Source organism: Lissotriton vulgaris, chromosome 5 (assembly GCF_964263255.1).
Source record: "Lissotriton vulgaris chromosome 5, aLisVul1.2, whole genome shotgun sequence".
NCBI lineage: Eukaryota > Metazoa > Chordata > Amphibia > Caudata > Salamandridae > Lissotriton > Lissotriton vulgaris.
Genome location: NC_141693.1, coordinates 759,405,375 through 759,418,444, shown reverse-complemented (window position 1 = coordinate 759,418,444; position 13,070 = coordinate 759,405,375). Strand labels below are relative to the sequence as shown.

The 13,070-nt window shown below is 41.1% G+C and overlaps 1 protein-coding gene across 1 annotated transcript in view; it reads right to left on the bottom strand.

Annotated features, from left to right (window-relative positions):
• The window catches only part of LOC147711518 (guanylin-like), a 30,061-nt gene extending 17,017 nt beyond the window's left edge, over positions 1–13,044 (bottom strand). The window contains exon 1 of the mRNA XM_086920203.1: positions 12,753–13,044. Coding sequence (XP_086776329.1) covers positions 12,753–12,833 — 81 coding nt within the window. The 5' untranslated portion in view covers positions 12,834–13,044. The remainder of the gene's footprint in view (positions 1–12,752) is intronic.
• Positions 13,045–13,070: the final 26 nt, after the last annotated feature.

Sequence of the window (13,070 nt, the reverse complement as noted above, 5' to 3'; positions counted from 1 at the left end):
CATTTATTAACATTCATCCATTTCGTAGGCCATGAAACACGCATCAGGAGAGCCTTTATAGACTGACTTTCTTTCTGGTTTCATGGTACGGTGGCCGACAGGGTCTCATTGTCTCTGCCCTTCACGCAGTGGTTATTTTGCCCAGCATGGGCTTCTCTTTGATGGCGCAATGACATTTTAAAGGAATGATTAAATGTGAAACATCAAATAACATGCTGGTTTCATCCGCTAGCCCACACACATGAAAGCAAATAACACCTTTCTGGAAACAAGCGATCATTATAATCAACAGAAAACAGAAAAGAAAATGCAGCCTGCCAGTATTGGCAGGTCACTCTAGTCCAAGTAAAAACACAAACAAAGGTCCCTATGAGAGAGAGATCCACAGGTCATCTCAAGATTTGACATTAGGGCCAGATCACAAAACATTCTGGCTCGTGCCATTTCTTGTGGTTGGTGGTAAGTTAAGGTAGAGCGTGCTGATAACACCTTAACAACCATATTATAGAAACAGGATTCTGGAATTGTGAATGCGTGACAACAATATTTGTGCATATTTGTCGTGTGGCATTTTGTTCTGGTGGTGATGTGTTCTGTTGTCTTTTGTACTGTTGTGGATATGTGCTCCTTTGTTACAATGAGATTTTGTTGTGTTCTAATGTTGCTGTTGTGTTGCGCTGTGTTTTGACTGTTTTTTTTTCTCCATTTTTATCTTATGTTGCTTTTTATTTTCATATGTTCTGTTGTTTCCTTTAGACCTAAAGTAAGTCGCTGGGGCAAGCAACCATGGTTTGAAGTAAAAAATATTGTGGGGAAGAAAAAAAAAAGATTGTTCCAGGACTCCACTGTTTGTTGAACAATGTTCAAGAAGTATCTTAAACTGCTTCTTTTTTAAAGAAACTTTTATACTGAATCCATTTAATTGCCTTTACACGCTTCTGTGAATCATCTCAGCGACGTCCACGTCCCTATTAGTAAAGTGCAAAGAGGGCATTAATATATCTATTTTATTCTATTTTAGATATTTTGGGGCCCCTTCAGATAGGCAGGTAAGGGTATGTAAAAAGCGACAAGTGATAGTACTTTAGGTACTCCAGAATGCCTTTGTATCTAAGCTTGTTACTCCTAAAGGCATCTGGTAAATGGTATTGTTGACATTTGTGAAACTCTTTCGTAAAAGAATGACCGGGGAGTCAGAAGAGAATGAAAGATGCTAGGGCACTTTTACCATCTCTTTCTCCTGTGCTCTGTAAAGCTGTAATTAACGGGCACCGTCACTTGTAAAAGGGGTGAATGTCAACTTTCAAAGAAAGCTGATATTTAACAGTAGGCGGCCAATTGAACGTGGCGAGTGAACAATTTCAAAGTATTAGAAGCAATTACGCACTCCTGCACGTGTTTCCTTCATTAAACCACATTGGCTTTTGATGTTTGTCTTTCTTTTTATACAATCATTAGCTTTCAGTGTCCTTTACTGAGCCTATCACTCACATAGGGGAAAATGAAATTATCATTCCCTGGCAGGAAAGAAAAAGAGTTAGCACCTGTACTCGGGGCCTGATTCTGAAAGTCCTCTTCAGTCGTAAATGTACCCTTACAACTGAAACTGCCTCGGCTGATGCCCACCAGGTAAACCCGAAAGGCTACTGAGCAGGAGTAAATGACGGGAGAGTTACGCCAGCAAAGGGCTAAATATAAATTTCAGGGTGGAAAGAGAGATGGAACACCCCCAACTCAGAAAGGTGCAGGTAAAGGAGTTTCTTCATAGGAAAACATGTTCCCATATGAAAAAATGAAAAACGTGCAATTGGGCATCGTGGCTGCCTTCCCCCAATGCGGTATTGTACTGTGTGTACAATTGCGCTCTGTGGAATGCCACTGTGTATAAATCCACATAATATTGTCATTGTTACCCTTAGAAACCTGCGGCTGGTGTGTCCTACACACAGTGTTGCATACTGCAAAAAGTATGACTTCTGCACTCGATCATAGCAGTACTGGTATGTGTTCAAATGTAATACTTTGTTGTAATTCAGGCCCTGTATGCATGCAATCAGAAGCGGTCTGCTGATGACATATAGGGCTTCCTTTGTATTTTACAGTATTTGCTCAGCTTCTTCAATGCGTACCTGACCCCTCCAGGCACATAATCCGCACACTCAACATCAGCATCCTCTCCTACACCGACAACATACAACCAAGAGAATAGCCAGAACATTAAAATAGCTCCCCATTTGCACTAACCTGTTGATGCCACTAAGTAAGTGAAGCAAGTGAACTGAATCCTCCCTAGAACAGCTTCCTTGTATCGTTCATCCCTTTACTCTCCCATATATATAATCTTTCACTCTGCCATCCATTTTCCCCTCAGCCATTCATCCATCCACCGCACCACCAATCAAACCATCCATTCTGCCATCTATCTACTTTGTCATCCATCCATCCACTCTGCTCTCCACACTTTCATCCACTCTGTGAACCATCTCTCTAGACACTCTGCCATCTATCCATCCCTCCACTCTGCCATCCATCCATACACCCACTCTGCCATCCATCCCTCCACTCTACCACCCATCCACCAATCCACTCTGCCATCTATTCATCCATCTACTCTGCAATCCAACCACTTATCCACTCTGACATACATCCAACAAGCCACCCATCTATCTTTTCGGCCATCTACCCATCCACTCTGCTATCCATCTAGCCATCCAATCTGCCATTCATCCATCCATCCACCTATCCATCCATTCATCCACCCATTTACTCTTCCACTCTGCCTTCCATTTGTCCACTCTCCTATTCATCCATCCATTGTGCCACCCATCGAACCATCCATTCTGCCATCTATCTACTTTGACATCCATCCATCCACTCTGCTCTCCACACTTCCATCCACTTTTTAAACCATCATCTAGACACTCTGCCATCCATCTATCCCTACACTCTGTCATCTATGCACTCTGCCATACATCCACTCTGTCATCCATCCCTCCACTCTACCATCCATCCATCTATCCATCCATCCACCTATCCACTCTGCATTCACCCACTCTGTCATTTCATCAATCAACTCTTTCAGCTATCCATCCAGTTAGTCTGCCATCCACCAATCCACTTCTCACGTATCCATCATCTAACCATCCATCTATCCCCTCTGCCATCCATCCAACCAACCATCCAGCTGTCTGTCCTGTCCTCTATTTATCCATCATCCATCCATCCATCCACTCTGACATCCTCCAATCCATTCATCAGCTCTGCCACCATTCATCCACTCTGCCATCTATTCACTCATCTTTTCACCCACTCATCCATCCATCCTTTTTCTCTGCCTTCCCTTCATCTGTCCAGCCACCTATCCACCCATCTTTTTACTCTGCAATCTTTTCACTTGTCTATCCATCCCTTTACTCTGCCATCCTTTCACCTGTCCATCTACCTATCCATTTACTCACTTATCCATTCACTGATTGCTTTTTTTGTCATCCTTTCACCTGTCTATCCGGCTATTATTCACTCATCATTTTACTACTCATTTATCCGCATGCTCATTCTTCCACCTGCTCATTCATCAATACTTCCTTATATTCACCCTTCTTTCCAATATTCCTTCTTTCTTTTCTTGTTCTGTTTACCAGCTTTCTTATTTCCCTGCTCCTGCTTGCTCTTCTATTGACACTGTATTTCATCTTTAATGATGATAGTGTGTCTGCTGAGTTGCAGGCAGAAGAGGCACTAAAGAACACCAACCCGCTGTAGCTGCCAAAGTAGGGGATTCACAATGCCCCTGTATACAACTCATACTCTCCCTCTGGGATAAGATCCACAATACAATAAACACATTTACCGCCAGAATGACAAAAGTCACTAACTGGAAGAAAGCCAACTGTGTGAAACACTAACAAGACAAAAATAGTTATCTTCATCAAAAACACTTTGTTATGGGACTCTAGCTGGTGGCCAGACAAACTCAGACTCACAATCTGCACCAACATAAACATCATTAACAGCAAGCTGGGTATTACCGCACAAGTAAATGTCGTCACTGCATCATGCTTACGCACCTTGAGGATGCTGAGGAAGATCTTCAAATAGCTCTCAAGTAACTCCAGATTTAACGTCACTCATGCTCTAGTCATCAGCAAGTTGGACCACAGAAACACCCTCTACAATGGGATTACCAAACAACTCACCAGAAGAATACAAACCATCCAGAACTCGGTGGACAGACTCAGTGGAGAACCTCCTACAGAGAATTCACTTTGAGGCCCCACCTCAGGGACAACCACTGGCTCCCGATACACAAACATGCATGTTTCAAACTCTAAAGATGCACATACAAGGCACTACACAACTAAGGCCCCATCTATCTGAACAGTCACATCTTCCACCAACTACCCACACTTTTTCTCTGCTGGACTCCAACTCCCATATATCCCATGCATACACAGACCAGAGCATGAGGATGAGTATTCTCTTACATAACTCCTAAAGTATAGAATGGCCTATCACTTCATATAAGAGCCTCCTCTCTTCTTGAATTCTGCAAGAAGCAGAAGATATGACTTTTCGATTAACTAACCTACATCAGGAAGTGGTGGAAACACACATGCTTAGCTCAAGGATACCGTCATGGATGATAGTACACTTTACAAATATACATAACAGAAGCTGTATGCAGCGAGCTTGCTGAAAACTACTACATTATGTACCAGTGGTTTAAATGCTTCAGCCTTAGAGCTTAAACAAACAGGTCATGGCATAGAACGGAACTTATTGCTTTCTTTGTATTTTGTAAAATGCTGGAATGTTTTGATCTCTCCTTACCTTATCCAAAATGTCATTTAACATTCTTCCTCAGTAAAAAAATAATGATGGAAAATAAGGCCTTATTGGATACCTTACTTTACAGTGAATTTATTAAATATATTGCACATTTGGGCTGAAGTTGAACTGTTTCTGGAGAGGAACCAACATCTTCCTCTCTATCTTTAGTAGCAATCGCGTTGTTATGAATAGTAATGGGTAACAGTGAATAATGAGGATGTTTAACATTAAGTGGCATCAAATAGACAGTGAAGCTTGGGTAGTATATGATGGAATTCAGAACTCCGAAGTGAGAAATTTCCCTTTCATTCAATTTTGACAAATTTAATGTTACTTATGTCCCACAAAATTCTCTGCCTTTGCTTTCCACTGCTTCTCAGTGGCAGAGGAATCACGGAGAAGCCATACATCCCATGGCCTCCCCACCCTGTCCCAAATGAAAAACAAAATATCTGGCGATTTGCCATGCATCCATACCACACTCTGTGCTTTCCCTTCTCTTCCCCACTCAAAAATGTTCTCTTTGCACTCCATCTGAGCATGGAGCCTGTGCTGCACTGACAGGCTCTCAAAGAGACCTGCCAGAGAAGCCAGGAGTTCCTTTATAGCAAACAACTTTAGTTTCCCATTATTGCTGCATCATTTCAGTGAATAACCAAAATGCATACAACGTATTTGGCCTTGCACCTTGATCAGAGCCTAGGTGTGAAGGGTTGCATTGCAGACTGAAGTCTGGATTGGTTAATGAGTTGTAAGTAGTTGCCATCAGTGTATTTGTAATCATCTAACTCTTTATGGTTGATGTGCTTGATTGTAGATAGGTCATTTTTTTTTTTAAAATGGGTGTGGCTGGAGGTCTTCCTAAAATGGTTTCATGCAGTCTAAGCTATTTTACTTGCTTTTCATCCACTGGGTTGGTACATGAGCTTATTAACCATTGGTAGAAGGTGATGTTGGTGGGCTCTGAGAACTATATTTAGGTCAGTCCAAGTTGTGTTTGGGTGGTCACAATTGTTATCATCTATAAATTATTGTACACCTCTCAAATGCACCCCTATATATTTTGCATGTATTTTTCATGAAAATACAAGATTGGATTGAACTAGTCATGTGGAACAATATAGGTAACCACATCTCTAAGAAAAAGTCAGCCAGCAATTACATAGTGTGCGCACAACATGACACTCTCTCTCTCCACCTAGCTCCACTTTCCATCATCCTTCACCGCACGGGCTGGCTCCCGTCATGCCCAAACAGGACTAAGACCAAGGAATCACCAGACCAGTTATTAGTGTCCAATGCGTAGATTTTATTCAAATCGAAACATGAGAATTCTTCTCCATCTACTAGGAGAGTACCATTATCCTACTTGGATATATCTATATATAGATGATTACACATAGCATCACACTCCGTATCCTATTTGGATATATATATATAGGATTATACATGTCATCACACTCTCACGTCAGTATCATGTTAAGGCAGTAAGGAATTAAGAATCACTTTACAGATAATCATTGTATCAAGTTGACCATACACTTGAACGCTCCACTGTGCACATTGCGCCGTCAGGCCCCAATGCGCTACAGCAAACAATTACAAATTGTTGAAAATTACATCTTGAAATCCAGGGCACCGCATAGCCCACCGGCCCACCGGGATACCTGAAGACAGGCAGCCTCCCAAGGTTGACATCAGTCCATAAGTGACAGGTTAGGGCAGTAGAGTCGAGGACCACAGTTAGGCCAGTCCTTCCTCCCCACCAACCTAAAGCACACTGCAATTTTACCCCTCCTGGGGGCCCCTCCAGGCACTGAACCACCATTGTTGTGTCTGCCCCTTTGTTGCTAACTGTCAGCGCTCTATCACTAGACACGCTATCCTGCCGCGTGGGTGGGGGGTTGTTGACACTCCTGACGCTACCTCTAGAGGGTCCTGGGAGACAAAGAGGAAGAGACGCAGGACGTACCCTCTTAAAAAGCCCCCATAGGATTTGGTTTCCTTTTCGTCACAGGGTCCATCCCTGCCCATACGTCACCTGCAGTCCCCCACCTCTATAGCCCACAGGGAGCTCGGCTCGGTCCCGTGGCGCAACTAAGGGCGCCCCTCCGCTAGTCATGGGGGGGGCCTGATCAATATAGTGAGATAGTGAGAGTACTTTTCAGACATGCTTTGAGTCACTAGACTATGACCTTTACAACATTTCTTATCTCTCGATATCAACGGCAATGTTATTTAATCAGCTCCCTGGAGGGGGTCTCTATAAATCTGGCTTAGCATAACACTTTCAATTGGATAGATGAAATGTTTTGATAGCAATTCTTCTAATATGAAGAAGGGTTTCCGAAGGTTGGGCTGGAGTTCTGTCTACTAAACAATGATTCTGCACACTGCAGCATTTATCGGGTGCAGTATTATCTCTAGATTCTGAGTACTGTAAGTAGGGTACAAACTGGTAACACTACATGGTTACCGCCTTCTGAAATGCAAACATATTTTTTTTAAAAATATATATATTACAAATTTTGCCAGGTATTAGTAGCATTTTTTTTTCATAACGAAAAGTGCTGGGAGCACAATTTGTTTATCAGCTGTAATCCGCAATAGGGCTCAAAATCGCGATTGATTCCAAGTCTAGATTTGTAACCGAATTGCAAATAGTGTTACAGTTAGCATTCACAAATACCTTCCATAAAGAGAGAAAACTGCCAGAAGGTCATGGCCATTTGTCTTTTGCCTCAATTTCAACCTCTTTTTTTGGAGTCTGTTTTTGGAAAGCATTTAGCTGATTGGGCGCTATAAAGAAGTTACCCTCCTTGGAGCCACCGCCACAGTAGTCAGCCGCGGCAACAAAGATCTTTGCCAATTTAGCAGAGATCTCTAAATATGGCGGTTGGTCTTCTGCCAGGTTAATGAAGTACATCTTTCAGGCATTCCATGGGGTAGGATGGCAGACCCGCCACCATCCCAAAATGTAAAATATTGATGGTGAAACAAAAGCATTGCCTACTGTCAACTGGTTTTATATCTGAAAGCAGCTAGCTAGGTAACAAAAGCTGTGTTTACATGGAGAAACTGATAAACTAATCATGTTTCCCAAAGTTCTTAGCCCTGCAAGCTGGGAGTTCCATGGAGGCAAAGTAGCGTTTGCACCTATTTGAACCCGTCTCTTGTTCCCCATAGGCACTTTTCTATTATAGAAAGGCCAAAGGCATTTTTGCAGTACCTCATTTAACACAAAACACATGGTGCCCCATGCAAATTAAGAAACATTTTCTCTTAGTACTATATAACAGATGTGGGTGAAGAGGTAAAGAAGCAGTCAGGAGTTGCACTGACTGTGTCATATAGAGGGAATCACAAGTCAGTCCTCCCCAGGACACCACAATCGGAGGGGAGCATTGGGTTCAGGGAGACTCTCTAGACATCCCACTGGAGCAATGGCATAACAGTAAACAGTGGAGAAGTGGTTAGAGCAGCAGACCCTTATGCAGAAGTTTGGCCCGGGACCAGGGTTCAATTCCTGCCTCGGCAGGTCTTGGGCTCAATTTCCTCGGACCTGATAATTCTTGCCTCGGTGCCTATTCCAATCATGGAGTCCCATTCTGCAACTCTGGGCAATAGCTTTCTTAATCTCCACAGCGGCCCCAACAATGCTAGGATGCCTGGTCTCCACCTTGGGGGTGCCCAGGAGTGGACACTTCACAGGGAAAAGCCAGGAAGGGTTCCTCGGCGGTATTCGTACAAGCGCCGAGATGCCTCCGGGTAGTTGTGCGCTCTACATTTACATATACATTTTAAATGATGCGGCCCATACAGAATGTGGCGAGGGGCACCTGAGAAGCCCATACCTCATACAAATGCATAGATATTCAATTGCATGTGGGCCTCGTGGGATTGTGCACCTCTGCACCGCAGAGTCCTTAGGGGCCTCCGTTCTGTCCCTGCCCTGTAGTCTGGTATAAGGATGCCATTACCCCTGATTTAAACAGACGTCAGACCACTTCCAGTGAGACATGGCGGACGTTTCTCCACATCCGTCTGTCTCTCATGCTCTCTTTGCAGTGCATGCAGAATCTGCTAGCTTGCACCTACTCAGAGGGAGGTGAATTTATTACTGCCCAGGGCAAACCTAGTTAAAGGTGTGCCACCACATCGCAAACAGTGAGAACGTGGTCGATGTGTATTTAGGCACTGGTCCACATCTTCAGCTTTGCTTTGGATTACTGTTGCATCTCTGTTGCCAGCGCTGACCTTGAATGTAGTTACTGTTTATGGTTTTCCTCCACATCTACCCTGCTGAGGGCGGAGAGGCAATCATGCAATCAAAGCCCTGACCAGGAATTATAATTTTAAGACATGTCATTATCTCCAGCTTTGTTCAAGACCTCAGTCTTTAGAATAAAGTATTGAAAAATAGACTAACTCTTGAAATGCCCTTTTTGCCTTAATATTTCATTATTGAATTCATGATTTACCTCCCAATAATTTTAGCCATGGGGCCACCGCCTAATTAGCATGCACATTTTGTTGTATGTATTTGTTTACTTATTTATTCATTCATTCATTTATTTATATTTTACACTTATGAAGTGCAGTGTTAACAATGTCGACCGGACTCCCTGCAAAAACGAAGTTGCCGACATTTGTACTTTTAGCCCCTCCTATAATTATGTGGCACTATAAAAAAGCTCACACCATACGGCCAGTTACGTTCCAGCCTGGTTCCAGTCTGTACATAGTTAGGTGGCTACTTTGATATATATATATATATATATATATATATATATATATATATATATATATATATATATATATATATATATATATATATGTATATATATATATATATATATATATATATATATATATATATATATATATATATATATATATATATACATACATACATACATACATATATATATATATATATATATATATATATATATATATATATATATATATATATATATATATATATCCCATTTAATTGAATCTGAATATGTGATAACCAGCCATCTCCTTACCATATTCAACATGAGACTGTGTTATGTACTCACCTGCCCAATGTATTTTTTGTGTCTGATAAGTAGATTCCATTGTGTATCATATGATTGGGAAAGTAAATACCAATCTCACAAGTCGTTTTGTGCAAAGCAAGACTTTAGTTATTATTTCACTAATCCTTGTGTTCAGACCCAACTGATTGCAAAATTGCTCTAATGCTCTCTTGAGGGATGTTGGAGGGCATTGAAGAATTGATTTCTAAAATGGTATTGCTTTGGGGGTATCCTTATATATAATACATACGTTGCTAAGGAAAATATGCTTCTTAAGCAAGTGCTTGGTCTACCGCACAATATCACTACGTTTGTATCTGCTACTAAAAAAATTATATGTATTACAATTTCAGACCTAAAGACGTATAAGTAAGTTTACGAAACCTTAACCACATCGCTGCTGTGGTTATTTTTGCCCTGTGCTGGAAATTGCCATTTTGCTGGTGTCATGACGAGCTCAGCTCGTCATCAGCACAGCTCAACTGTGCCTCATGACGAGCTGAGCTCGTCATGAGCGTTGGAAGGGGTTAAATAACTTCACCCTCACCACAGTGCCTTCAAAGATGGCTTAATGGATCAGGTATTTGTACGTCACCATATCAAGGTTAATAATTTGGATCAATAATAATATAGTATCAACTACTTCGACCTAACATCTATAGTATATAGTAATGTAAGAATATACTTACTATTTTTAACTCAGCATCTACTTATCTAGACTTATCCGCAATGTAGTGGGTAGGTCGATGTTGGTGAATGTGTTATTATTGTAATGTGATACAATGTATGCAATATGGTGATCCTGTACAGATCCAGCGAATGCTCACTACCAAGGTTCCAACAAATTAACTTACCCTGCGAGCTCTATGCTTGATTCAGATTTGGGAATCCCTATAACCTTTGAACTAGTGCATCATCTGTATAATACAAACCAAAGAAAGGCCAAAGAAGAAAAAGATAGCCAAACCTGCAACTGCACAATGACCCAATGTTACCCAAATTTGTACCAGAAAACAGGCTTATTTTGACTGTTTTGCCTGCACTTTGTTTTGTAGATTTTGATGCTATATTTGAAATGTAAGTCTTTTTGTGAAATATGAAATGCATATTGTTTATTCTATAGTTTTGGGGCATTTTATCTTTCGAAATAACTCCATTTGAATGTAAATCAAATAAGGAATCGTTTACAACTCTTTTACATAAACTCTTGTGTATAGATTGCTCTAACACGCCCCACTCATCATGATTTTGATAAAATCTTCAAAAAGTACAAACTAGAGTTCTATGGATCAATGTTAACCTGAAAGAGGAAGACCATCTAATTGACTTAAGGCCAAGTTATTTCTGGCATACTGCCATCCAATATTTAAGTTGAAAAGATTATGCACATCTTCGAAATCCACACAAATGCTTTCAAATTACTAACTTTACAAATCCTCGAGTTGTGAAATCAATTTTTTTTACAGTTTCATATAGAGCAAACTTGGCGGGAGAGCATTACATGACACCTTATTTAGGCGATAGACAAATGAGTGATTTGGCCACAATCAAAAGATGTTGAGTGAAGGGCAGGATTTGAACAAGGTTCCTATGTTCAGCAGTTCGAGCCCCTAAGCCAAATCAGCTCGAGTTTATTTATTGTCAAGTTTGATAGAGAACCATTTGCTGCCTTTCAACCTCTGCATAAGTGTGTCAGCAAAGTGCATGCGAACTGAACAAAGGATCGACGAAGCTTTAAGTGCAACCAGATGGAAGTGAAGACACCCTTACTCAGTATTCCTTCACCACAGCCAGCGTCAGCAGTGAAGGTATTAAATAAGATCCTAGTCTAAAGAGATTTGCCTTCCATAGGGTTCTGAAACCGAGGCGCTGGGTTCTGGTCCCACACCAAGATTATTCACTCCTGGGTCTGTGGCTCTAGATACCAGGTGATCAGAGGGCCTGTTTCTGATGAGGACGGTTCACTTCAAATGGCCCACGTTAAGTGGTCCAGCTCCATCACGTATCAAACGTACATGAATTGGAAGGTGTGGTCTGTGCGGGCCAATCAGGTAATTCACACTGGGCATTACCAGGCAGAAAAAGTATACATTCTGCACGTGAGACATAATAGTGCTCCATCAGCCAGTCAGAATGCTGTGTAGTCTTTCTCAAGTAACTCGATATGATGTCGCACCATCTGCCTGTCAATAATCGTCACCAACAAATGCCTTGGGAGAAATCGAACAGTTTAGGTTTTCCCTTTCGAAAGTAAAACCTTTAGATTACTTTTATAAAAAAACAATCTGTAGTGCTCTCAAAAGTATCTTAAGATGCCTTTATGATGTAACTACCCTTTCCCCAATTATAGGATCTTGTCTTCAGCTTCATGCTTATTTTGGTTGGCAGACAATTATCTCATCGGATATAACTTTTCATGTTTCCACTTGACTCAGTGTAGGACACCTGAAATTGTTCATGTAGTTTGCAACGTGTTTCTAAATATTTCTACAATCTTGCAAGCGCTAAAACTCACTTGGAAGTAATTGGTGTTTTAAATACCATTACATTTCAATTTACAGATGATCAGTTACAGAAATCAGAAACTGCATGACTGTGGATCGAAGCATTATTTGAGAAAAAAAAAAAATTCATTACTATTAAAAGAACCTTTTCACAAATACAAAAAGCGCCTAATAAATGTAAAATAAATGTACAGGTATCTCAGATTGCACATTTGGGGGCTTATATACAAGCCCCCTGCGCCACCGGTACTACACTTTTTCCCATATTAAAAGACACGCATGGCGGCGTAAGGGGCTTGTAGATGAGCCTTTTATAGTTTAATTCACCTTGAGAAATTTTTAATGAACTTACCTTGACATAGACTGCCTGACAAGTTTGCATCATCATCATCATCAGACATGCAGGGAACACCAACAGGAGAAAGTATTTCATGGTAGATGAAAGTTTGTCCTTTTTTGTGGGAGTGAAATATTATTTTCCTTTCCTTGATCTGTTTTATTTCCACCAAATTCTTTTGCTTGTTCTGGGAATATTTAATGTTGGTATGCTGCTCTTCCCCAAGCTCTTAATGCACTCTTTCCAGATCACCGCCACTTATAAGCCTTATCCAGCACTTATTTGGTGAACCATTAATCCGTGAAACAGGCGTGTAAACCTGTTACCAGCCAA